Consider the following 26887-nt stretch of genomic DNA (forward strand, 5'->3'; position numbering starts at 1 on the left):
GCTTTTCAGGCGTAACACGGCGGGTAGATCTCGTCCTAGGAATACTAGTAGGGAATATCTCAAAATGATACCAAGCATGGTTCATCATACTGTACAACAACATGCCAAAACTCTAACTTTCTCCAAATGTTGATCTTCTGGTTTTTGTCCTGGTGTGCTAACACCTGTAATTCAGTGAGGGGGCCTGCACAGTAGGTAGAACTGACTTGGAAGACTCCACTTGTTGACCCAAGTATAACAACTGTGATTCAGAAATGAGGACGGGGACTGGGTCATGCCGTTGTTATGGGCCAGGGTTTATAGAACCCCGAAGTGTATCATGGAGTTCACCTGACCCACAACTGTTACTAGATTGTGGTATGGAGAGCACACCGCCCACTCTACAGGTGTGGTACAGCAGAAAGGGAAAAGTATTTTTTAAAACAAAACAATGTTTATTCTATGAACTCAAGTTAACTTTTTTAAAACATACAGTGAACATCTTAGCAACCATTAAATCAAATACAACCCCCAAAGGATACAACACTAAGTAATCCTTTAAGCTTTCCTTTTAACATCCATAAGACTTAAAACACCTTTTACCAGAAACACATCAGGTTAAAGTCACTACTGTTATTAGTTTTAAATCACCAGGATCGATTTACAGTCTTTAGATTACAGAGAGAGACTCTAATAGACCTTCTGGCTGTGACTGCAGCTATCCAGCTCTGAAAACGAAACTAAAACACACCCTGCAGCAAACACATCTAAAACGAAAGTAAAAAGCTGACAGACAGCCCAGCTCCACCCACTCTCTGACATCACTGCAGTAATATGAGCAGCCAAACGTTTCTTAAAGGTACTCTCATGACAGATACTTATACACACCCATTTATAAACACCCATTTCTTAAAAGTACTCTTACATGACACCGTTAAGTTAGATGCTGACTCTTGATTAAATCCAGCCTATACTAATCGATTGTAAAGATCCATCGTGACATGTGGCTGGATATTATGCTCTCCTGTAAGCAGTTTTGAAAGGTGGGGAGGAGAGATTTTATGAGGTGGGAGAGGTGGCAGGCTAGAGAGCGAGAGATTGAGAAAGAATCAAACCATTGGATCCGCACCTGTGGTGATAACCCACGGAATGGCCTTGGGCCAATGAAAGCCCTGAATGGCTAGTTCATGGCCACTTAAGGGCCTCATCAAGCTGACATTGCTATTTTACACACAGCAGAGAAAGACCCAGGCCATGGGGAAAGCCCAGCAGCTTTAGCTGCCGGGCAAGATGGGGAGAACCCTTCTTTGCAGCTTAAGGGCCTGTTGGAGGCAACTCCTCTTCTTAAAATCATCCTCCCCTGTCTTTATCAAGTGGATGTAAAAGATCCCGTAGCACTATTTCAGCGAACAGCAGGGAGTTACCCTCGGTGCCCTGGCCAATATTCATCCCTCTGTCAACATCACTAAAACAGGTTGTCTTCTCTTTACCATTGTCATTTGTGGAACATTTGTGCCATTTGTGGGAACAGTGGCAGCCGTGTGTACTATTTACAAGGTGCACTGCAGTAATTCACCAAGGTTCCTTAGACAGCACCATCCAAACCCACGGCCACTACCATCTAGAAGGATAAGGGCAGCAAATACCTGGAAACCCCACCACCTGGAAGTTCCCCTCCAAGTCACTCACCACCCTGACTTGGAAATATATTGTCGTTCCTTCACTGTCGCTGGGCAACATCCTGGAACTCCCTCCCTAACAGCACAGTGGATGTACCTACACCTCAGCAGTTCAAGAAGGCAGCTCACCACCACCTTCTGAAGGGCAACTAGGGATGGGCAATAAATGCTGGCCTAGCGAGTGGTGCTCCACATCCTGTAAATGAGTAAAAATTAAAGCAATGAACCTAGTGGGACTTGAAACAGATGTTAGCAAAAGGCGTTAATGGGAATGAATTTGGTTCAAGGGAGTATATATACTGGGGGGGGGGGGGGGGTGGGAGGATTTTCTGTGCCCCCCGTGGCATTTTTTTTGGTGGCAAGAAGCAGCCCGTCGTTGGCCGGTGGCCGAATCTTTTGGTCCCGCCGCTGTCAGTGTCATTTCCCATTGAATCCTCCCCGATGGCGGGATTACCATCGATGTGCCTGAAAGATCCGCCTGTCGAGAACAGCAGGAAAATACTCGCAGGTTGTTAAAAATGGTGTAAGAACGTAAGGAAAGAAAGAAAGAAAGGTGACTTTAGAAAGTAGAGCATAGAACAGTGCAACACAGTACAGGCCCTTCAGCCCACGATGTTGTGCTGACCATTTATCCTAATCTAAGATCAACCTAACCTACACCCCCTTCAATTTACTGCTGTCCATGTGCCTGCCCAAGAGTCGCTTAAATGTCCCTAATGACTGACTCCACCACCTCTGCTGGCAGCGCATTCCACACACCCACCACTCTCTGTGTAAAGAACCTACCTCTGACATCTCCCCTATACATTCCTCCAATCACCTTAAAATTATCTCCCCTCGTGTCAGCCATTTCCGCCCTGGGGAAAAGTCTCTGGCTATCCACTCTCATCACCTTGTACACCTCTATTAAGTCACCTCTCTTCCTTCTGCTCTCCAGTGAGAAAAGCCCTAGCTCTCTCAATCTTTCTTCATAAGACATGCCCTCCAGTCCAGGCAGCATCCTGGTAAATCTCCTCTGCATCCTCTCCAAAGCATCCACATCCTTCCTATAATGAGACAAGTAGAACTGGACACAATATTCCAAGTGTGGTCTAACCAGGGTTTTATAAAGCTGCAGCAAAATCTTGCGGCTCTTAAACTCAATCCCCCTGTTAATGAAAGCCAACACACCATATGCCTTCTTAACAACCCTATCAACCTGAACAAAGGACAACTTTCAGGGTCCTGTGTTCGTGGACCCCTCTGTTCAAATTCAACCTTCCAAAATGAATCACTTCACATTTATCTAGGTTGAACTCCATCTGCCACTTCTCAGCCGAGCTCTGCATCCTGTCAATGTCCTGCAACACTATCTTCAACTCCACCAACCTTTGTGGCATCAGCAAATTTACTAACCCACCCTTCCACTTCCTCATCCAAATCATTTATAAAAACTACAAAGAGCTGAGGTCTCAGAACAGATCCCTGCGGGACACCACTGGTCACCGACCTCCAGGCGGAATACTTTCCATCCACTACCACTCGCTGTCTTCTTTCGGCCAGCCAATTCTGTATTCAGACAGCCAAATTTCCCTGCATCCCATGCCCCCTAACTTTCTGAATGAGCCTACTGTGGGGAACCTTCTCAAATGCCTTACTGAAATCCATATACACCACATGTGGGCTGGTTTAGCTCACTGGAGGGGCTGGTTTAGCTCACTAGGCTAAATCGCTGGCTTTTCAAGCAGGCCAAGCAGGCCAGCAGCACGGTTCGATTCCCGTACCAGCCTCCCCGGACAGGCGCCGGAATGTGGCGACTAGGGGCTTTTCACAGTAACTTCATTGAAGCCTACTCGTGACAATAAGCGATTTTCATTTCATTTCATTTCATCCACTGCCCGACCTTCGTCAATGTGTCTCGTCACAACCTCAACTTTTCTCTTAAATCCTAGAAGCTAAAGTAAAGAAATTAATTGAATCAATTCTGGGAAAGAGCATTTCTAAAGAGACTGGGTGGGACAATGTAGAGATCAACGGGAAATAACATATTTAAGGAGATACTGAAACATGTCAGGGGGTAGCTGTTTAGATCTCCCAGAAGACAACAGGAATAGCTGGTCAGAACTCTCAGAAATCAGCGTGAACAAAGCTAGACCTGAAGAACCAGCTGCTGTCATCCTCGGAGAACACCCCCAAGAGGAAACAAAGGCACTGTGTGCTTATAAAACACTGGAATTTTATAGATTTAAAATCTATAAGGAGTTGCTGATCAGAAAAGCGGATGGTCAGCTCTGAAAGAAAAGTTAAGATCTCATGGAACTGTTTTAAAGTATTGTTTACTGTGTGCATCTCCCCCCCCCCCCCCCCCCCCCCAGGAATTCTCCAACCCAGCGGGGGTTCGGAGAATCCCGCCCAACAAGTCTGACACAGCAGCATGCGTTCAGCCTTATATCAAACACATCAGTGCAGGGTGGACGGAATGCTGCGTTGTCAGGCCTCGGTCCAGATTGTACTTCAGTGAGACATTCCATCTGTTCATGTGGAGAATAGCGAGAGCATGGGGGCCTCGTTTAGCTCAGTCGGCTGGACAGCTGGTCCGTGATGCAGAGCAAGGCCAGCAGCGTGGGTTCAATTCATGTGCTGACTGAGGATGTTCACGAAGGCTCCGCCTTCTCAACCTTGCCCCCCCCCCTCAAAACCCCCCACCCCTCCCCTCGCCTGAGGCGTGGTGATCCTCAGGTTAAATCACCACCAGTCAGCACTCCCCCTCCAAAGTGCAAGCAGCCGATGGTTATCTGGGACTACGTCGCCTTTAGTAAGAGCATGCACAGTTCTGTCACAGGGACTAATTATAATGAATATTGTATCTTATAAGTGGATAAATGTTTGAAACAGAAGAGAATAGGATAGTTTTGCGTGGCTGTGGCAGAGAATTGGTGCAGGTGTGATGGGTTAAAAGACTTCCTTCGATGCTGTAAATCTCTTTGGCTTTGCTTTCAAGAGTAATGCTTGATTATTATGCAGCACAAAAACAGCTATTCGGCCCAGCTGGTCCTTTCACTGTTTGAAGTGCAAGAGCCTCTACCACCTTCCTCCGTCAGACCCTATCAGCATAACCTTCTCTCCCCTGTTCTTACCGAGCTGACGTATTTGTATCTATGCTATGCAACTCAGCTACTCCACCTGGGAATGAGTTCCATACTCTAACCTAGCCCTGCGTAAAGAATTTCCTCCTGATTTATAAGTGACTGGTCTTCTTCGAACAATGTTTTTATTCCACAAGGCAGGGCAAGGATCTCCAATCTATCAAAGCAACTGCTGCCAACACTTGATTTGCTGGCTGTTCCACGAGCAAGTTTAAATGCATCCAAGTACCCGTGTGAATCTTTGAACATTAAAGAAAACCTGCACAAAGCAGCAACTTGCATATGAATTGTAGGTGTTGGTAACAATTGATTCCACGTTGTTCTGCTGTTATTTATGGCATTCCCCTGGCCCCAATGGAACTGAGGCCATTGTGTTAAATGTGTGACCGATATCTATACTTATCCTTACAACTGATAAGTCCTCAGTCCTTTATTCTGCCAAACTAGTCAGCTCCTTTTAAAGGATTTTCTTGGATTCTTTAAAACGTTGACGGGGAATGTGATACTGACCAGGTGATCCATTTCAGTAACGTTGGCTGAGGATGGCCAGTTAGCTCAAGTGACTGGAGGACCAGTGTGTAGGATGGCCAGTTAGCTCAAGTGGCTGGAGGGCCAGTGTGTAGGATGTCCAGTTAGCTCAGTTGGCTAGACGGCCAGTGTGTAGGATGGCCAGTTAGCTCAAGTGGTTGGAGGGCCAGTGTGTAGGATGGCCAGTTAGCTCAAGTGGCTGGAGGGCCAGTGTGTAGGATGTCCAGTTAGCTCAGTTGGCTGGATGGCCAGTTGGGTGGAGGGCCAGTGTGTAGATTGGCCAGTTTACTCAGTTGGCTGGAGGGCCAGTGTGTAGGATGGCCAGTTGGCTAGAGGGCCAGTGTGTAGGATGGCCAGTGTGTAGGATGGCCAGTTGGCTGGAGGGCCAGTGTGTAGGATGGCCAGTTGGCTAGAGGGCCAGTGTGTAGGATGACCAGTTGGGTGGAGGGCCAGTGTGTAGATTGGCCAGTTTACTCAGTTGGCTGGAGGGCCAGTGTGTAGGATGGCCAGTTGGCTAGAGGGCCAGTGTGTAGGATGGCCAGTTGGCTGGAGGGCCAGTGTGTAGGATGACCAGTTAGCTCAGTTGGCTAGAGGGCCAGTGTGTTGGATGACCAGTTGGCTCAGTTGGCTGGAGGGCCAGTGTGTAGAATGACCAGTTAGCTCAAGTGGCTGGAGGGCCAGTGTGTAGGATGTCCAGTTAGCTCAGTTGGCTAGACGGCCAGTGTGTAGGATTGCCAATTGGCTAGAGGGCCAGTGTGTAGGAAGGCCAGTTGGCTAGAGGGCCAGTGTGTAGGATTGCCAATTGGCTAGAGGGTCAGTGTGTAGGATGGCCAGTTAGCTCAGTTGGCTAGAGGGTCAGTGTGTAGGATGGCCAGTTGGCTAGAGGGCCAGTGTGTAGGATGGCCAGTTGGCTAGAGGGCCAGTGTGTAGGATGGCCAGTTGGCTAGAGGGTCAGTTTGTAGGATGGCCAGTTGGCTGGAGGGCCAGTGTGTAGGATGACCAGTTGGCTAGAGAGCCAGTGTGTAGGTTGGCCAGTTGGCTCAGTTGGCTGGAGGGCCAGTGTGCAGGATGGCCAGTTAGCTCAGTTGGCTGGAGGGTCAGTGTGTAGGACGGCCAGTTAGCTCAGTTGGCTAGAGGGTCAGTGTGTCGGATGGTCAGTTGGCTAGAGGGCCAGTGTGTAGGATGGCCAGTTAGCTCAGTTGGCTAGAGGGTCAGTGTGTCAGATGGTCAGTTGGCTAGAGGGCCAGTGTGTAGAATGGCCAGTTGGCTAGAGGGCCAGTGTGTAGGATGGCCAGTTGGCTAGAGGGTCAGTGTGTAGGATGGCCAGTTAGCTCAGTTGGCTGGAGGGCCAGTGTGTAGGATGGCCAGTTGGCTGGAGGGCCAGTGTGTAGGATGACCAGTTAGCTCAGTTGGCTGGAGGGTCAGTGTGTAGGATGGCCAGTTAGCTCAGTTGGCTAGAGGGTCAGTGTGTCGGATGGCCAGTTGGCTAGAGGGCCAGTGTGTAGGATGGCCAGTTGGCTAGAGAGCCAGTGTGTAGGACGGCCAGTTGGCTAGAGAGCCAGTGTGTAGGATGGCCAGTTGGCTAGAGAGCCAGTGTGTAGGACGGCCAGTTAGCTCAGTTGGCTGGAGGGCCAGTGTGTAGGATGGCCAGATAGCTCAGTTGGCTGGAGGGTCAGTGTGTAGGTTGGCCAGTTAGCTCAGTTGGCTAGAGGGCCAGTGTGTAGGATGGCCAGTTGGCTAGAGGGCCAGTGTGTAGGATGGCCAGTTGGCTAGAGGGCCAGTGTGTAGGATGGCCAGTTGGCTAGGAGGCCAGTGTGTAGGATGGCCAGTTAGCTCAGTTGGCTAGAGGGCCAGTGTGTAGGATGGCCAGTTGGCTAGAGGGTCAGTATGTAGGATGGCCAGTTAGCTCAGTTGGCTAGAGGGTCAGTGTGTAGGATGGCCAGTTGGCTAGAGGGCCAGTGTGTAGGATGGCCAGTTGGCTAGAGGGTCAGTATGTAGGATGGCCAGTTAGCTCAGTTGGCTAGAGGGTCAGTATGTAGGATGGCCAGTTAGCTGAGTTGGCTCGAGGGCCAGTGTGTAGGATGGCCAGTTGGCTAGAGGGCCAGTGTGTAGGATGGCCAGTTAGCTCAGTTGGCTGGAGGCACAGTCTGTAGTGTAGAATAGAAGCATCAGCATTGGCTTCATTTCCCCATTCTGGCTGTGGTTGACTTGGGGCCTGCTTCCTTGCCCTGTCCCATAGTAAACTCATGGGGTGGGATTTATCAGCCCTTCCCATCAACTGGATCTTTCAGTCCTGCAAAAGCTGCATCCTTCCCCGCTGGTTTCCCCGGCGACAGGGCGGGAGTGACATACGAAACGCCATAGACCCAGCTTGGGTCACTCTGTGCGGAGTCTGCACATCCTCCCCGTGTCTGCGTGGGTTTCCTCCGGGTGCTCCGGTTTCCTCCCACAGTCCAAAGATGTGCAGGTTAGGTGGATTGGCCATGCTAAATTGCCCTTAGTGTCCAAAATTGCCCCTAGTGTTGGGTGGGGTTACTGGGTTATGGGGATAGTGGGGAGGTGTGTGCCTGGGTACGATGCTCTTCCCAAGAGCTGGTGCAGACTCAATGGGCCGAATGGCCTCCTTGTGCACTGTAAATTCCATGATACCTCGACAGGAGAGGAATATCCCACCGGCTGCGAATGATGAGCTGCCTTTGCCGCCAGAAAACCGGCTTGAGAGGGGGGGAGTGGGAATCCCGACCCTTGAATATTCAAGCAGGCCACCTGGAGAAGAAGTAAAAGAATGAATCATTCCAAATTCTTGCCTTGCCCAAGTTATTTATTTATTTACTTATTTCCAATTAAGGGGCAATTTAGCGCGGCCAATCCACCTACCCTGCACATCTTTTGGGTTGTGGGGGTGAGACAGTAGGAGAATGTGCAAACTCCACACGGACAGTGATCCGGATTCGGGACCAAACCTGGGTCCTCGGTGCCGCGAGGCAGCAGTGCTCACCACTGCCGCCCTCGTTGCCTGAGTAATACATTAATTCTTGTTCTGGTTAAAGAAGGAAAATAGACAAATAAGCAAATAAATGGTGCTTGAAAAAAAAAGTTCCTGCTGAAGAACTAACACTGGCATAGGTGTGACGGACATGAAAGCACCTTTCAATATTATAGCTACAATTTCAATTGGTCTCAACTTTGGCAATGCCAAGAGTTTTTAGTTTGTAAATTATAATTTTTGGTGTGGTTGTTAGAACAATGTTGGACTGTATACATATTTCGTAATGGCGGTGAAGAAATTATAGGTTTGAGGTTTCCTGAAACCCAAGAGGAATTGTATTTAAGCACAAGATGTAATTTAAATTGAGCAAATGTCATCTGATCCATTCAGGCCTTGTAATCTATGAAGTTCACAACGTTTGGTTTTCTTCCATTAAGTTACAGCAATAACAACCTCCCCCAAACACAGTGTTGACTATAATCAGCCCTGTGTTTGGCTCTGCTCACATGTTACACATTGCACATGCCAAGAATTCCTGCCGTCTGCCAAGGAGACGGGCATTGCGCAAGTTTGAAAAGGTTGGAATGGTATTGGCTGGAGGGGTGGGTGTGGCAGAGTGTCACAAGGTGCGGAATGGCTGGGTCAGCTGATAAACGGCCGTGCTGCTTGAGTCTGGCACTGCCGTGATCCTTAAAGGTCACTTTCCTCAGCTGCTTGGTGCCTGGAGCTTCAGCTGGTTAGTTGTAAGGGCAGGCGACAGCTGAAGTCGCTGGGGGCGGCCTGCCACATTGGTCTTGAGGTTGCTTTGCAGCTCCATGCAAAAGGCTATTCTGTGTCAATTTGTACTGAGGTGCGACTCCCTGGCCAACGGCCTCTGCCCACCACCCCATCCAATTGAGCTCAGACGCTGAATATTTATAGCCTAAAAGTCCAAGAAGGTCATTCCAGGCAACCGGGTTGCATACTTTGACTGAGTGAATGTTTCATTGTATCTGTGATCAGAGATGCAGCGAGGTGCCGAGTCCAGCAGGTAGATATGAAAGTCCAACTGGACCTAGCCGAGGTAAAACGCTGGGTCCTTCCGATGTTGTGACCAATATCCGTCCCTCTCCTGACATAACCAAAACATAGTGGGTGGGATTCACCGTCGGCCGGTGCTGAAAACAGGAAAGGCGATAGGGTGGAGAATCGATCCTGACTCTGAACTCGCAGCAGCCGCCGGGTTCACTCCAAATCGCAATCCCCCGGGGTCTCGACAGTGGCGCCAACATGTCCCACTCCATATGTACACTAAATGCCGTTTGCATGTCATTAGCGGGCCTGACCTGGTATTCTCCGGGGCCTCCGTGATCCTCCGCCGGGACAATTCCCGACGGCGAGGTTCCCTTGTGCTTTGAAAACTCGGGAAACTGGCACCGTGGTTGCTGAAGGAGAGAGAGGGGGTATGAAAAATGTCCAACATCGCCATAGTGCGTTGACAGTCCTGCCGCTGGCCGGCGGGCTTCTGCTAGGGCTCGGAGGAACAGCGGGGAGTGGGCCGTGAGGTCAGGGTAGACGGGCAGGTTACACCATTGCCGCAACCAGCAAGGCAGCCATGCGACTGCTCATGATACTAACTGCCCACTGTGAACTTTGTGTCACAAGTCGTATGGGTGTCCATAAGACCATACGACATAGGACCGATTGGGCCACTCAGCCCATTGTGTCTGCTCTGCCATTTAATCATGGTTTGACCATAAGACATAGAAGCAGAATTAGGCCACTCAGCCCATCAAGTTTGCTCCGCCATTCAATCATGGCTGATATTTTTATCATCACCATTCTCCTGCCTTCTCCCCATAACCCCTGATCCCCTTATTAATCAAGAACCTGTATCACTGTCTTAAAGACACTCAGTGAATTGGTCTCCACAGCCTTCTGCGGCAAAGAGTTCCACAGATTCACCACCCTCTGGCTGAAGAAATTCCTCCTCATCTCTGTTTTAAAGGATCGTCCCTTTAGTCTGAGATGGTTCTAGTTTTTCCTACAAGTGGAAACATCCTCTCCACGACATTTTTCTCATCGCCATTCTCCTGCCTTATCCATATAACCCCTGATTCCCCCAGGCCACACCCCATAGGTACCCTATGGCCCCAGCCGACCCATCAATAGGATGGGTGCGCACCAGCTGCGGCTGCAGCTAGTCAGCCTCTGGAGTGGCAATACCGACCCCAGCCAATCTGACACAGTTTTCCATTGGAATCGACCATGTTCCATGTGGCGCACCTGGTGCTAACCCCTTAATGGTGGGCGAATTGGTCCAGTTGTTGCAACAGTTTTGCTGACTTAAAACTCCACAAATCCGGCCTCGACGTCAGCACTTAGTGACAGGAACGGAGAACCCGGCCCAGAACCGAACAGTGCAACCTGACTGCCGGGTTTACCTACAAAACAGAGATTACAATCCAACAGTCATTTATTGCCCATGAAACAATTTGGGATATGAAAGGCATTAAAAAACTTAGTTTTTCCTCACATATGAGCAGAAAGGTAACTTTATTGTTTTATTCGTTGGTGGGAGGTGGCCGTCTCTGCCTAGGCCGCCATTTGTTGCTCATCACGAAGTGCTTTTGAGAAGGTGGTGGTGATCTGCCTTCTCGAACCATGCGTTGTAGGTGCACCCACCGTGCTGTGAGGGAGGGAATTTCAGGATTTTGTCCCAGTGACAGTGAAGGGCCGGTGATATTTACTGCACAAGATTCGCAATGTTCAGTTAGCTATCTGGTAGGTTTGGTTAATCATACTGACGCAATTTGTAAAAATGCATAGTAACTGCTCTCTTCTGTCAAATTCATGATGAGGTCAATTCCCTTAAAATGTGAGGCCTTTTGTAAAGGAGACATTGGGCAGGATTCTCCAATAATGGGGCTATGTCGCCACGCCGGCGTGAAAAGCGGCACCAACTACTCCGACGTCAAAGGTCCCCGATAATGGGGAATGCTCCCCTTCCTTGGGGGCTAGGTTGGCGCTGGGTGCGGCTGGGTTTGCCACCCCAGTGCTCATCGGGGGGTGGGGGGACCTCTGCTGGGGGGGGGGGGGGGGGGGGGGGGGGGGGGGGGAACTGTATGCGGCACCACCATGCCAACCTTTTTCACTGCTGTTCCCCATTTTTTCTTGCTGGGTTTTGTTTGTTACCTCACCTTGCTTCCCCCACTCCCCGGTCCTCCCTCGCTTTCCTCTTTCTATCTTGCCCTAGCTATTTTCCCCTGGCTACTGCCTATTTATTTATTTATGTGTTGGCCACAAACAGGACTTGGAACAGTCGGGTGAATGGCTCCAATGTTTTGTGGAAGCCCTCTTCCGACCCACGGATGGTGAATTTGATTTTCTCCATTTGGAGAAATTCTGATCGGTCAGACAGCCAGTCTGCAGCTGTAGGTGGTGCTGCTGACCGCCAACCAAACAGGATTCTAGGGTGACCAATCAGAAAGGCAAAGGCACCCGCGTTGGGATCCCGGCCCTGGGTCACGGTCCGTGTGGAGTTTGCACATTCTCCCCATGTCTGCGTGGGTTTCACCCCCACAACCTAAAGATGTGCTGGTTAGGTGTATTGGCCATGCTAAATTGCCCCTTAATTGGAAAATAAAAATAATTGGGTATTCTAAATTCATAAAAAGAAAAGGAAGGCAAAGGCATCTGCCCTCCTCCCGATGAAGAGATCTGACAGGTCCGATACCCCGAAGACCGCCACTTTCGGACATGGCTGCTGCCTCATCTCCACCACTTTGGACATAGCCTCGAAGAAGGCTGTCCAGTACCCAGCAAGTCAGGGGCAAGACCAGAACATATGGGTGTGGTTGGCCGGGCCTCCTTGGCACCGTTCACATCTATCCTCCACCTCTGGGAAGAACTTGCTCATTTGGGTTCTGGTCAAGTCGGCTCTATGTACCACTTTTAGCTGCGTTAGGTTGAGCCTCGCGTATGTGGAAGTAGAGTTGACTCTGTGTAGTGCTTCGCTCCCCACCCTATTTCGAACCCCAAGTCTCCCTCCCATTTCCTCCTTGTTGTATCCAGTTCGGTGTCGGCCCTCTCTAGCAGTCGTTCATACATGTCACTATAGTTCCCTCTGTCCAGGATGTCTGCGTCCAGTAGCTCTTCTAATAGTGTCTGTCATGGTGGTCGCGGGTATGTCCTTGTCTCCTGCCTTAGGAAGTTTTTAAGCTGCAGGTATCTGACTTTGTTGCCTTTAGGTAGTTGGAATCTCTGCGTCAGTTCTTCCAGTGTTGTGACTCCAACGTCAGTGTATAGATTCCTGACTGTCAGTGCCCCCCCCCCCCCCCCCCCCCCCCCCCCCCCCCCCCCCCGTCTTGTCTCCACCTTTTGAAGGAGGCGTCGGTGAGTGCTGGTGCGAATCTGTGGTTATTGCTTTGTCAGACATTTCGATCAGTTTGAATTGCTGCCGTAGTTGGGCGGGGATGGGAGTGCTGCCATGGGGAGGGCCCGGAGGGAGGTCTCTTTGCAGGAGGCCTCCACCGCATGCACCCACTCGGCCTCTGGCTCCTTTATCCATCTCTTTCCGCCGTCGCTGCCCAGTGGTAGAATTGTAGGTTTGGGAGGGCTAGCCCTCCCCGGGATTTTGTTTTTTGTAAGACCTTCTTTGTGATCCTAAGGTACCTGGGCAGTACGTTCATTTTGATCATCTGGACTCTCCCGCGAAGGAGAGTGGGAGTGTGTTCCATCTCTGCAGGTCCTTTTTGACTTCCTCTGTCAGACTGGTCAGGTTCCATTTGTGGGTCCCTTTCCAGTCATGGGCTATTTGGATCCCCAGGTAGTGGAATTTGTGTCGGGCTTGTTTAAACGGCAGTCCCGTTAGTGCTGCCCCCCCTACTTGTGGGTGTACTGGGAAGATCTTACTTTTGCTCATGTTGAGTTTGTAGCCCGAGAAGGCACCAAACTCTTTCAGGAGCGTGATGATTCCTACCGAGCTGCTTTGTGGGTCCGAGATGTAGAGAAGTAGGTCATCCGCATAGAGCGAGACTCTATGCTCTCTGCCTCCTCTTGGGATCCCCCTCCAGTTCTTTGCTGTTCTGAGAGTGATCGCTAATGGTTTGATCGCTAGGGCGAACAGCAGGGCTGACAGCCGGCATCCCTGCCTGGTGCCCCTGTGCAGCTGGAAGTACTGGGAGCTGGTGTTGTTTGTCCATACGCTCACCATGGGAGCATTGTGCAGGAGCCCGAACCGCTCCAGCACCTCTACAAGGTACTTCCACTCGACTCTGTCAAAGGCCTTTTCTGCGTCCAGGCAGACGATCACCTCAGGTACTCTTCTCCGGATGGGGTCATGATCACGTTCAGCAGGCGCCTGATGTTCGTTGTTAGCTGTCTACCTTTGACGAACTTCATTTGATCCTCTGCGACCACCTCTAGTACGCAGTCCTCTAGCCTTTTGGCTAGGATCTTGGCCAATATTTTGGCGTCTACGTTCAGTAGCGAGATCGGAAGTCGTAGCCACAATAAACATTTAAAATCTGTACATTCTGGGAAAGGGAACTTCCAAAGGGATGTAAAAATAATGGATTTAAAGACAAGGGAGGGAAAGGATATTTAAAGAGAGATTGAAGGCTGTGAAGGTGGATGTTACCATGAGACCGCAAAGAACATGGACGGGATTCTCCGTCCCACCAGCCCCGTTTTCCGGCGAAGTGCACCCTCGCCGGCAGCGGGATCCTCCCATCCGGCAGCTGGCCAATGTGGTTTCCCATTATGGCCATCCCATGCCCTTGGGAAACCCTCGGGCATGAGTGTGCTGCCGCCGATGGAGCATGTGTGCTGGAACAGACCTGTGAAGAAAGCAGCTTGCAGCCTGCCTCAGAGAAGACAAGTGTTGTGTCTGCTAGGTTTTGATACAAGTTTTTTTTTCCAGCATCAAATGAGAGAGAAAATAGTCTGAGAAATATACTTCCCTGTAGAAACAGTTGATGTTTGTGGTAATCTTACTGGAATTTTTATAGAGAAAGTTGCCTAAAAGGGTTTTATTAACTAAGTTTAACAAGGCAGAAATCATTGGAGAACGACTGTAAAATGTAATGTTGTGTTCACATTTTTACAAAATAAATGTAACAATGTCATATTTAAACTCTTCAAAAATGTATTGAAATCTTTGTTCCTGACTTATCATGACAAAATACAAATTGCAAATTGTTGTGATAGATTGTCCAAGTTTCCCTTTGGCAATCACCACTTGCCATATCACAACACCTGTGCCTTCAGCCATTGCAGGATATCTTGTCAAATTGTCTGAGGATTGGCATCTGTGATGCTGGGGACCTCCGAAGGAGACTGAGATGGATCATCCACTTGGCACTTCTGGCTGATAATTGTTGCAAATGCCTCAGGTACTCAGGTGATTGACCTCCAACAACCACAACCATCTTCATTTGTGTTTAATATAGAACATAGAACGATACAGCGCAGTACAGGCCCTTCGGCCCACGATGTTGCACCGACATGGGAAGTCAAAAACTAAAGGCCATCTAACCTACACTATGCCATATCATCCATATGCTTATCCAATAAACTTTTAAATGCCCTCAATGTTGGCGAGTTCACTACCGTTGCAGGTAGGGCATTCCATGGCCTCACCACTCTTTGCGTAAAAAACCTACCTCTGACGTCTGTCCTATATCTATTACCCCTCAATTTAAGGCTATGTCCCCTCGTGCTAGCCACCTCCATCCGCGGGAGAAGGCTCTCACTGTCCACCCTATCTAAACCTCTGATCATTTTGTATGCCTCTATTAAGTCACCTCTTAACCTTCTTCTCTCTAACGAAAACAACATCAAGTCCATCAGCCTTTCCTCATAAGATTTTCCCTCCATACCAGGCAACATCCTGGTAAATCTCCTCTGCACCCGCTCCAAAGCTTCCACGTCCTTCCTATAATGAGGCGACCAGAACTGTACGCAATACTCCAAATGCGGCCATACCAGAGTTTTGTACAGCTGCAACATGACCTCATGGCTCCGGAACTCAATCCCTCTACCAATAAAGGCCAACACACCATAGGCCTGCTTCACAACCCTATCAACTTGGGTGGCAACTTTCGGGGATCTATATACATGGACACCGAGATCCCTCTGCTCATCCACACTGCTAAGAATTTTACCATTAGCCAAATATTCCGCATTCCTGTTATTCTTTCCAAAGTGAATCACCTCACACTTCTCTACATTAAACTCCATTTGCCATCTCTCAGCCCAGCTCTGCAGTTTATCTATGTCCCTCTGTAACCTGCAACATCCTTCCACACTGTCTACAACTCCACCGACTTTAGTGTCGTCTGCAAATTTACTCACCCAACCTTCTGTGCCCTCCTCTAGGTCATTTATAAAAATGACAAACAGCAACGGCCCCAGAACAGATCCTTGTGGTACGTCACTCGTATGATATGATTCTAACCATTGGAGAGTTTGCCCCGATTCTCATTGGCTTCATTGGGTGTGATTTAACCAAATGGGAATTATGTCCCATAGTGAGCACGTTTCGCCGTGTGTTTCCCAGCGCTCGCAGCACCGAGAAATACAACGAATCTAATGTGATTCCAGGGGTGTCAGCAGGGAAAGGGTGGCTGAGGCTGCATTTAGTCCCATTTCCTGCACTGAGGAGTCCTGCTCGCCAAAACGGCTCAGTGTAGGGAGAGATCGGGATGACACTTTAAAATCTCTCAAGCCCCCAACGCGACCCCTGACCCACTGTAAGGGTGCCCCCAGCTCCCCTCAACCCACCCACACCTGTGCAAGGCCTGATCACCACCGTGCAAAGTATGTCAGCTGGGCAGTGCCAGCCTGGCAGTGACCCCACCAGCTGACAGTGCCACCTGGGCACCTTGGCAGTGCCAGGCTGCAATGCAGATGATGTTGCCAGGGTGTCCAGGTGGCACCAGCACTGCCAGGGAACCCCCCGGGTGTCCAGGTGGCACCAGCACTGCCAGGGAACCACCCTGCCTAGAGGGCATGCACTTGGGAGTCTCCAATCCCCTGGGAGACGCCCGCAAGTTTTGTTCCGCTTGGTCCCCGTTTGTGGAGACACTACTGAACAGCGTTTGCCCAACATGAAGGGGATAGATCCCAACACCTTGGTACCTAAAGGAACTGCATATTAGAGTAAGCCTAGCTGTCTCACTCTAATATGCAGATTTGCCCAAAAGTGATCCCACCCACAATAGGCAGTCTTCACATTGTGATGTCTCGCGAGATTGTGTTCGATCTTGCGAAGTGTGGCAAGCCGGGTAGATCCTGGGAGCAGGGTCTCCAGTCATTTACCAATCATGTTGCACCGCGGCACGCTAGTTTTCAGGAGCAGCGCAGCTGATAGATCACGCCCAATATTGCTAGGTCTCACTGATGCCACATTCAGTTCGATGCGACCTTGATGTCAAAGACATTGACCCTCCCCTCACCTCTTGAGTTCCCCTCTTTTGTCCATATTTCAAACAAGGCTGCATGGAGGTCAGAAGCTGAGTGGTCCTGGCAGAACCCAAACTGAGGTTATTGATGAGTAAGTGCCGGGGTTGATAGCACTCTCAACGACCCCTTTCATCTCTTTGCTGGTGAACGAGAGTAGAACAATGGAGCATTAATTGACCAGGTTGGATTTGTCCTGCTTTTTATGGACAAGATGCACCTGGAAAACGTTCCACATTGCCGGGTTGATGCCAGTGTTATCACTGTACTGGAACAGGTTAGCTAGGAGAGCAACTAGTTCTGGAGTACAAATCTTCAGTAATATTACCAGAATGTTGTCAGCCTTTGCAGTATCGAGTACTTTTGGTCATTTCTTGATTTAATATTGTGATAACTGTGGGAAATTGGTACATATATTGCATTTCATATCTGTTGTAGTAATGTTTTTAAAAGCCTGAGTTCAGGTATATATCTGGTGCAGTAATATTGTTAATGAATCTAGGTTAAGGTTTCCTGTGGCTGCAGAAGATGCTATTAAGATGTTGTAAAAGTGAGATAATCATTCATTCCAACCATGTATGAGTTTACAAAGAGAGGCTTAATGGAATTTTGTTATGATTGTTGGAGGTTCCCTGGAGAGTAGATGATTTGAGACATTGGGCGCGATTTAATGCCCAAAAACAGGATCCAGTTTTGGGCGGGTATAGCGGGGTGTTTACTTAGTGTCTGCCGCACCGACAACGACCCCTCTACAAACAGAACTCAGCTCGTTCATGCAGGAAGAGATCGGGTGTCATTTTTAAATGTCTCCCCGATCTCTCAATCCCCTCTCCTTGTACTCCCCACAGCGGTTTCCAGACTCCCCAAATCCCGCAACCTACCTGCCCAATGGACGGTGTCATACTGGCAGTGGAAGTACCAGGGTACCACTTTGTCCACTGCCTGACCACCCAGGGGCCTCCAATGGCCTGGGATACTACCCCCTACCCCCGATGATGCCGTTACATCTGGTCCACATTTGTGTGGGCCAGTGCTAAACTGTGCCATGGCGAGGTCTCCCAGATGCGGGTATTTGTTTTGGCTCCTCTTGAGTATCGGGTGCAAACATATTTAAGTGAGCGTAACTGCTCACATAAGTATGTAAATCTGGGTCCCACCCAGTGAAGGCAAGATCCAGATCGCGAGGCACTCCGAATGTCACAAATTTCGTGAGAAGCCTCGCATGAGACTTTACAGTCTCGTCATGTCACCGAGTCGGGTGCGATGAAGCCGTTTGAGGCAGTTTATCTTTTGGTTCTCCTGGGAGCTTTGAGCAGCAGGTTTTGCAAAATGATGTCAGATTAAGCAGCAGTCTGACACAGACAAGGATCTGCAGGCTGTTTCCTGACAATCACTATCTCTCTCCAAGCAATCTTTCCAAGAAATCTCTATGTAAGTGTACACCAAATATCCCTGTGTTGGTAACTTTATTTACAACTGTCTTTTGACCTGTGATGGGCTTTGCTTGATTGGAGATAGGGAAGATATCATTTAGAAGTTAAAGTGTCTCCATTTATTGTTCAGAATTGTTTAACTGTTAATTGTAATCTATTTTCTGTGATGTTAATGTGTTTAATCCTGTGTTAAGAATAGTTTGTTTTAATATAAAAGATACCTATTGGCCAGTCGAATCACTCTTGGAACATTTACAAATTTATAAAACGTGTTTGCAGTCTTGGGGGTCTGGGTCTGGATCGTAACAAAGTGGAGTGAAGCAAATTCACTGAAGACTGGCATCTGTGATGCTGGATACCTCTGTCTGAGGCTGGATTGGATCATCCACCTTGCATTTCTGGATGAAGATTGTTGGAAATGCTTCAGCCTTATCCTTTGCACAGATGTGCTGGGCTCCTCCATCATTGAAGTCGGGATATCTGTGGAGACTCCTCCTCCTGTGTGTTATTAAATTCTCCACCACCATTCGTTATTGGATGTGGCAAGAACTGCAGGACTTAGGTCTGATACATTGATTGTGGGATCGCTCAACTCTGTCTCTGTCTATCACTTGCTGCTTCTGCGGTTTGGCACGCAAGTAGCCCTGTGTTGTGGCTTCACCAGGTTGGCACCTCATGTTTATGTATGTCTGCTGCTGCTCCTGGCATGCATCCTGCACTCTTCATTGAACCAGGGTTGATTGACGATAATGGTGGAGTGGGGGATATGCCGGGTCATGAGGTTACAGATTCTGGAGGATACAATTTTACTGCTGATGGCTCTCAGCGCCTCATGGATGCCCAGTTTTTAGCTACCAGGCCTGTTTGAAATTCATTCCACCTGGCACGGTAGAGTGCCCAAAGCATTTTACATTAAAATCACAAAACGAAGGGCAGCACGGTGGCCTAGTGCTTAGCACAACCGCCTCACGGCGCTGAGGTCCCAGGTTCGATCCCGGCTCTGGGTCACTGTCTGTGTGGAGTTTGCACATTCTCCCCGTGTCTGCGTGGGTTTCGCCCCCACAACCCAAAGATGTGCAGAGTAGGTGGATTGGCCACTCTAAATTGCCCCTTAATTGGAAAAAATAATTGGGTAATCTAAATTTTTTTTTTTTAAATCACAAAACGAATGCAAATTTTATTTATTTTTCTTACATAGGTTTCGAGTACACAATTCATTTTTTCCAATTAAAGGGAAATTTAGCGTGACCAATCCACCTACTCTGCATATCTTTGGGTTGTGGGGGTGAAACTCACGTAAACACAGGGGGAATGGGCTAACTCCACACAGGCAGTGACCCAGAGCCGGGATCGAACCTGGGACCTGGGTGCCGTGAGGCAGCAGTACTAAGCACTACGTCACTGTGCTGCCCGAATGCAAGTTTTATATGATGTAGTGGGGATTTCCTTTAAAATGAAGCTTAACTCCCAATAAAAAGAGAAAGCAATCATATTTATTGTATAATCACCCTAGGAACACCTAAAGTAGTAATTGATTTTGTCTAGCAGGCCGCTGCTCGGCACTGGTTGAATACATCAATTCCATTTTTATTACGTGGGACCCCTGGATTTTAATTTTTAAGCAGTGTTCTATGGAAGCATATTTCACAATACTGTTACTGCAGAAAGATCGCTTGCCTCGCTGATGAATTATTTGGTACAATCACTTAACTGCGTCGTTTAATACAGAATAAACAGTGGCCAGTATCGCCTGGGCCTTACTTGGCTGTGCAGGCAATAGGCATTCACACGACGAGACTTCAATGATCCACTTGCTACCCGACCTGCAAAAGGCATTCGCTTCTTCCAGCTCAGAGCTTTAATCAAAATAGATGTGATGTCATTCCATTAGGAGAAGGCCAGCCCCGGCCAATCATTGTCAGGGATTATCGACCCAGGGTGGTTTCCTTTTACAGTCTATCTCATCCAAGCTATTTTAAAGCCACACCATGCACAGCTGCACTTGACAATTCACTGCCGAAGTCCAGTAGCTGCATTTCTTCATTTACTGTACGCGAGTGAGGCAAGGGGAACCTGGAGCTATCGGGTAGAATATCCGTCTCGTTGTCTTGGACGTTGTGTGCTTAACTTTTATCAGCTGGAGAAGGAAAGAAAGCTTTGTTGTTTTTTGCTTTGGTGTATGTGAATATCTGTGTGTGTGTGTGTGCATGTATATCCTGAGGACCAACTGCAAAGGTTTGCCTCTCGACCCAGCACTGGACGCTCCTCGCCCAGCGTAATTTCCTATTCACCCACCACTTGGCATGATTGACTGCCACTGCTGCTGTGCCCACTGCTGCTCATGAAGCGTTTTGGCAGCCTTAGAGGGAGTAAGAAACGAAAGGACCAGGAGGGAAAATCAGAGAGACGCCAGTCGGAACCTCATGGCCTTTTAGGTAAGGAAGTGATGGCGACAGATCGCCCGCAGGCGAGTGTGTTATTACAAGCACACCAATTTACTGGTTGATGAAGTGTCCTCCCCTGCCCACCACCCTCCTCCACTCCCCATTCCCCCCCCCCCCCCACCAGCCTTTTGATATAATTAGAGTGTTAGCGTAATTTATTTTCAAGATGACCTGGTCATTTGTTTCGCCACTGTTTATGGGATCTTGCTGTGTATAATTTGGCTGTTGCAACAGTAATTGAGCCAAGAAGTATCTCATTAATTGCAACATACATTGCAATGGCTTCACAGCGCCAGAGTCCCAGGTTCGATTCGCGGCTTGGGTCACTGTCTGTGCGGAGTCTGCACGTTCTCCCCGTGTCTGTGTGGGTTTCCTCCGGGTGCTCCGGTTTCCTCCCACAGTCCAAAGATGTGCAGGGGTAGGGGGATTGGCTATTCTAAATTGCCCTTGGTGTCCAAAAAATAAAGGTATGGTAAGGTGGGGTTACGGGGATAGGGTGGAAGTGTGGGGATTGGGTGGAGATGCGGGCTTCGGTAGGGTGCTCTTTCCAAGGGCCGGTGCATACTCGAAGGGCCGAATGGCCTCCTTCTGCACTGTAAATTCTGTGATTCTGTACCTTGGGGCCCCGAGGTCATGAAAGGCATTATGTGACTGAAAGAAATTGGGTGTCGGATGTGGATTTTAAATTCTTTTTTTAACGTGAATATTTTTGTTGAAAGCATTGAGGCTGAATAATGAAACATGGGTCCTTTGCTGTAGAGCTCCCTCTCCTGAAGTTAATGAATTGGTTATCTCGGCCCAAACAAGACGAAAATGGCAAGTAAAATCAGCGGGTGCAGACCTTTGTTGGCCTTGAGTGGTCCCCAGTGGTCAGTTCATGGGCCATTTTGGAGGTGGGATACAGTGGGCAGTGAACAGGCAGTAAGTCACCTATCTGCTGGCTCTACTGTACAAAATTGCAGTGAGTGGGGATGAGGTCAAAATGCATACCCCTTGAATATCCTGACAGCAATTGCAAATCTGACTTTCCTGTTAAAGAGATGCTCATTGTGCTCTGGATCTTCAGGAGCCAGTTAAACTGCAGTAGGAGCCGACCAGCTGGTGAACCTAATGGGATTGAGGGGTTAAGAAGAAACTAGACTCACATTTATACAGCACCTTTCATGACCTCAAAGCAATTCACAGCCAATCAAGTTTGAGTTATCGTCACTTGGATGTAAAAAAACCCAACAGCCTATTCTCTGGAGTGAGACTTGAATGGACAACCTTTTGAATTAGAGGCAAGGATGTTACCCCTGAATCACACAGTGCAGAAGGAGGCCATTCGGCCCATCAAGTCTGCACCAGCCCTTGGAAAGAGAACCCCACTTAAGACCTCCACCCTATCCCGTAACCCAGTAATCCCAGCCAATGTTTTTGGACACTAAGGGCAATTTATCATGGCCAATCCACCTAACCTGCACATCATTGGACTGTGGGAGGAAACCGGAGCAGCCGGAGGAAACCCACGCACACACGGGGTGAACGTGCAAACTCCATACAGACAGTGACCTAGTGGGGAATCGAACCTGGGACCCTGGAGCTGTGAACCAACTGTGCTTACCACTGTGCTGCTCACTGCTCCACCAGGAATGAGGAATTTTAGATACAAGGAAAGATTGGAGAAATGGGGCTTGTCATCCTTGGAGCTGAGAAGATTAAGAGGTGACCTTATTGAGATGCTCAAAATTCTGAACAACTTTGTCAGGGTAAAGAAGAATATTCTGTTTCCACTGGAAACAGTGACTAGGGGTCACAATTGTAAGATGGTCAACAAGACAGCTCGGTGTGATATGAGGAGAAACTTCTTTACTCAGAAGGTGGTGGCGGCACAGTAGCACAGTGGTTAGCACTGTTGCTTCACTGTGCCAGGGTCCCAGGTTCGATTCCCAGCTTGGGTCACTGTATGTGCAGAGTCCGCACGTTCTCCCTGTGTCTGCTCCGGTTTCCTCCCAGAATTCCTGAAACATGTGCCATTAGGTGAATTGGACATTCGGAATTCTCCCTCTGTGCACCCGAACAGGCGGCGGAATGTGGCAACTAGGGGCTTTTCACAGTATCTTCATTGCAGTGTTAATGGAAACCTACTTGTGACAATAAAGATTATTATTGTTGTTGGGATTTGGAATGCGTTGCCTGGGAGAGAGATTTCAAAAGAGAGCTGGATATATATTTGAAAGTGATTAATCTGTATGGCTACGGTGATCGGTGGGGAATGGGACTAGCTGGGTAGCTCCTTCTGCATTGTAAAATTCTATGATTTTAATGAGTCTAAATATTTGGCGCTTCCTGTAGTTCTGATTTCATTTGACCAACTCCAATTCAGTAGCACTCTACACCACACCACAAATCGCTCCCTCAGTTTGACTTACTAAAACCAGCTCCCTACGATAACTGCACTAAAACTGCCTTGTATGTTTATTACAATGAAACCAGCTCCTTCTGCTCACCATACTGAAGCCAACACCAGTGTCTTGAGAATCGGTAATGTCACATTTTCACGTTGCTGGAACAAGGAAAGTGCTTTTAGTGACACTTCAGTGTCAGTCCTCAACTCAAAATGCTGAGTGAATTCAGAAACATTCAATGTCAGCGCATTCTGCAAGTCTTATATTTAGCCCTTCCAATCCTGACCTCTTGGACATCTCTTGATTTTGATCTCTGCGCCATTGACAGCCATGTCTTCAGCTGCCGAGGCCGTAAGCTCAGGAATTTCCTCTCCAAAGTCAGTCACGCAGGTTCAGCAAACAATTGGGAAGGCAAATGGTGTGTTAGCTTTAGTTACAAAAGGATTGAAGTGCAAGACTAAATAAGTAATTATTACAATTATACAGGGCATTGTCAAGGCCACATCTGGAGAATTGTGTACAGTTTTGATCCCCTTACTTAAGGAAGGGTATATTTTCCCTCGAGGGAGAGCAACGAAGGTTCACTTGACTGGTTCACAGGGCTGAGGAGAGGTGTCTCTGGCATTGAGATGAATGAGAGATGATCTAATAAAAAAAAAACATATAAAATTCAAAAGGGATGTGACAGGAAAGATGCTGCGAGAAAACCTCACTCAAAGACTCATGAATCTGCGCAGTTCACTACCCCAGATTGCGGTGGATGTCAGGACCCTGAGTAAATTTAGGGAGGCGATAAGACAGAATTTTAATTAGTAATGGGTTGAAGGGTTACGGAGAACGGGCAGGACAGTGGCGTTGAGGCCAGGAGGAGAACAGCCAATATTGTATTGAATGGCGGAGGGGCTCGAGGGGGTCACTTGCTTTCTCCTGCTCCTAGTTCTTATGTTCTAAATGATTCTCCGAACTGAGGAAGCTAGAACACAGACTTCGAATAAAGGTCCGCCACATAGGATGTGAAGAACAGATGTTTCTTCACTTCGAGGGCTGTGAAATTTTAGATGTTTCTACCCCAGAGATGTTCGGTCATTGAGAACGCAAACAGCACAGTGGGTGTACCTAATATCACAGGGACTACAGTGGTTCAAGAAGACAGCTCTCCACCACCTTCTCGGGGGCATTTGGGGCCAGCACATCCTGTGAACAAATAATTTAAAACATTTTCAAGACTTTTAAATACTAAGGAATATGGGAAAAGTGCGGGAAGGTGAAGTAGAGGTAGAAGATCAGCAATGATCTAGGTGTAACAGGCCCAAAGTGCTAAATGGCTAACTCCAGCTCCTGTTTGTAAACCTCTCTGTCTCTCTGCCACATGCTCCTCCTTGAATTTGGATTTGGATGTGTTTTATTGTCACGTGTACCGAGGTAGAGTGAAACGTATTGTGTTGAGTATAGTCCAGTTAGATTAATCCATACATGAAAAAAAAATAAAGGACATACATAAATATACAATGTAAATTCATAGACACAGGCATCGGGTGAAGCATACAGGAGTATAGTACTACTCAGTAGCAAAGATGCGTGGAGAGATAAGATCAGTCCATAAGAGGGTCATTCAGGAGTCTGGTAACAGCGTGGATGAAGTTGTTTTTGAGTCTGTTCGTGCGTGTTCTCACACTTTTGTATCACCTGCCTGATGGAAGAGGTTGGAAGAGTGAATAACCCGGGTGGGAGGGGCCTTTGATTATGCTGCCCGCTTTCCCAGGGCAGCTGGAGGTGTCGACAGAATCAATGGATGGGAGGCAGGCTTGCGTGATGAAATGAAAAATGAAATGAAAATCGCTTATTGTCACAAGTAGGCTTCAAATGAAGTTACTGTGAAAAGCCCCTAGTCGCCACATTGCGGCGCCTGTTCGGGGAGGCTGTTACAGGAATTGAACCGTGCTGCTGGCCTGCCTTGGTTTGCTTTCAAAGGCAGCAATTTAGCCCTCTGCTAAACACCCTCTTGATGCACTGGGCATGATGAACTGGGCTGTGTTCACGACTCTCTGTACCACTTCTTAATATCTACCTCTTTGATTTTTTTTTTGGTGAGGTTAGGGCCGGTCAAGGACAGTAGTGGGAACTTGTGCATGGAGTCAGAAGAAACTTTGGAGAAAGTCCAGATTGATTTGCGCCAGTTTTCTCACGGGTGTGGGGACATAGCCCCATTTTCCGAGAATTCCGCCCCTTACATGTTTCAATCAAGTCACCTTTTTACTCAACTCCAGCAGATACAAGCCTAGCCTGTCCAACATTTCCTCATAAGAAAACCCGCCCATTCCAGATATTAGTTTATAAACCTTCTCTGAACTGCTTCTGATGCATTTATATCCTTCCTTAAATAAGGAGACCAATACTGTACACAGTACTCCAGATGTGGTCTCACCAATGCCCTGTATAAGTGAAGCATAACGTCCCTCTCACGGGTGGCACAGTGGTTAGCATTGCTGCTTCACAGCAGCAAAGACCCGGGTTCAATTCTGGCCTTGGATGACTCTGTGGAGTTTGCATATTCTGCCCGTGTCTGCGTGGGTTTCCTCCGGGTGCTCCAGTTTCCTCCCAGAGTCCAAAGTGCAGGTTAGGTGGATTGGATATGCTAGAATTGTCCCTTAGTGTCCAGGGATGTACAGGATAGGTGGGTTACAGAGCAGTGGGTCTAGCTAGGGCATTTTAGAGAATCGATGGGCCTAATGACCTCCTTCTGCACTGTAGGGATTCTATGAAATGGTAACATTCTATCAGCTATCCTAATTGCTTGCCGTACCTGCATACTAACCTTTTGCAATTCACAGGACACCCAAATCCCACTGCATTTCAAGAGTTCTGCCACCTCTCACCGTTTAGATGATCCTTTTCTTTTTTCTTTTATCTGCAAAAATGGGCAATTTCCCACATGATACTCCATTTACCATGGAGTCATAGAACCATAGAGTCATAGAATTTACAGTGCAGAAGGAGGCCATTAGGCCCATCGAATCTGCACCTGCTCTTTGAAAGAACACCCTACCCAAGCCCACGCCTCCACCGTAACCCCATCACCCAGTAACCTGACCTAACACTAAGGGCAATTGTGGACACTAAGGGCAATTTATTATGACCAATCCACCTAACCTGCACATCTTTGGATTGTGGGAAGAAACCAGAGCACCCGGAGGAAACCCACGCACACACGGGGAGAACGTGCAGACTCCACACAGACAGTGACCCAAGCCGGGAATTGAACCTGGGACCCTGGAGCTGTGAAGCAATTGTGCTAACCACCATGCTGCCCTTACCAGGCCTTTTCCCACTCACTTAACCTATCCTTGTGCCTTCTTCACAAGGTACTATCCTACTTATCCCCACTACTGATGCAGTTATCTGTCTTAACCACCCAAATGTAAAATTATAGTTGTCGATCTGCTACAAGGTGCACAAGGCCATGCTAAATTGCCCTTAGTGCCCAAACAAAAAGGTGAGATGGGGTTGCGGGGATGGGGGTGGAAGTGTGGTCTTGAGTAGGGTGCTTTTTCCAGGGGTCGGTGCGAACTTGATGGGCTGGGTGGTCTCCTTCTGCACTGTGAATTCCATGATTTTCTGGGGTAACTAGGGGTAGGCAATAAATGCTGGCCTAACCAGCGACGCCCACATCCCGTACCTTCAGTACTGTGCTTTTGTTTTTGTGTTTAACTAACTTGCTTGAGTTTCTTGAAGAGGTAACTGAGAGGGTTGATAAGGGTAATGGCACCAACTGGAGTATTGTGGCCAGTTCTGGGCAGTGCGCTTTAGAAAGGATGCAGAGGCATTAGACTGAGTGCAAAAAAGATTCACAAGAATGGTTCCAGTCTGGAGGCACTTCAGTT

General features: G+C 48.3%; 1 protein-coding gene across 4 annotated transcripts in view; it reads left to right on the forward strand.

Moving 5' to 3' along the window:
* Window positions 1-26887, forward strand: part of LOC119966551 (5'-AMP-activated protein kinase subunit gamma-2) — a 577858-nt gene that overhangs the window by 343319 nt on the left and 207652 nt on the right. Inside the window, exon 1 of one of the 4 annotated variants that reach the window (XM_038798442.1) lies at window positions 20148-20610. The exons of the other annotated variants lie outside the window; for them this stretch is intronic. Coding sequence (XP_038654370.1) covers window positions 20517-20610 — 94 coding nt within the window. The 5' untranslated portion in view covers window positions 20148-20516. Of the gene's footprint in view, window positions 1-20147; window positions 20611-26887 lie in introns of those variants that run through there. 4 annotated transcript variants of the gene reach the window in all.

Source organism: Scyliorhinus canicula, chromosome 5 (assembly GCF_902713615.1).
Source record: "Scyliorhinus canicula chromosome 5, sScyCan1.1, whole genome shotgun sequence".
NCBI classification, from domain to species: domain Eukaryota; kingdom Metazoa; phylum Chordata; class Chondrichthyes; order Carcharhiniformes; family Scyliorhinidae; genus Scyliorhinus; species Scyliorhinus canicula.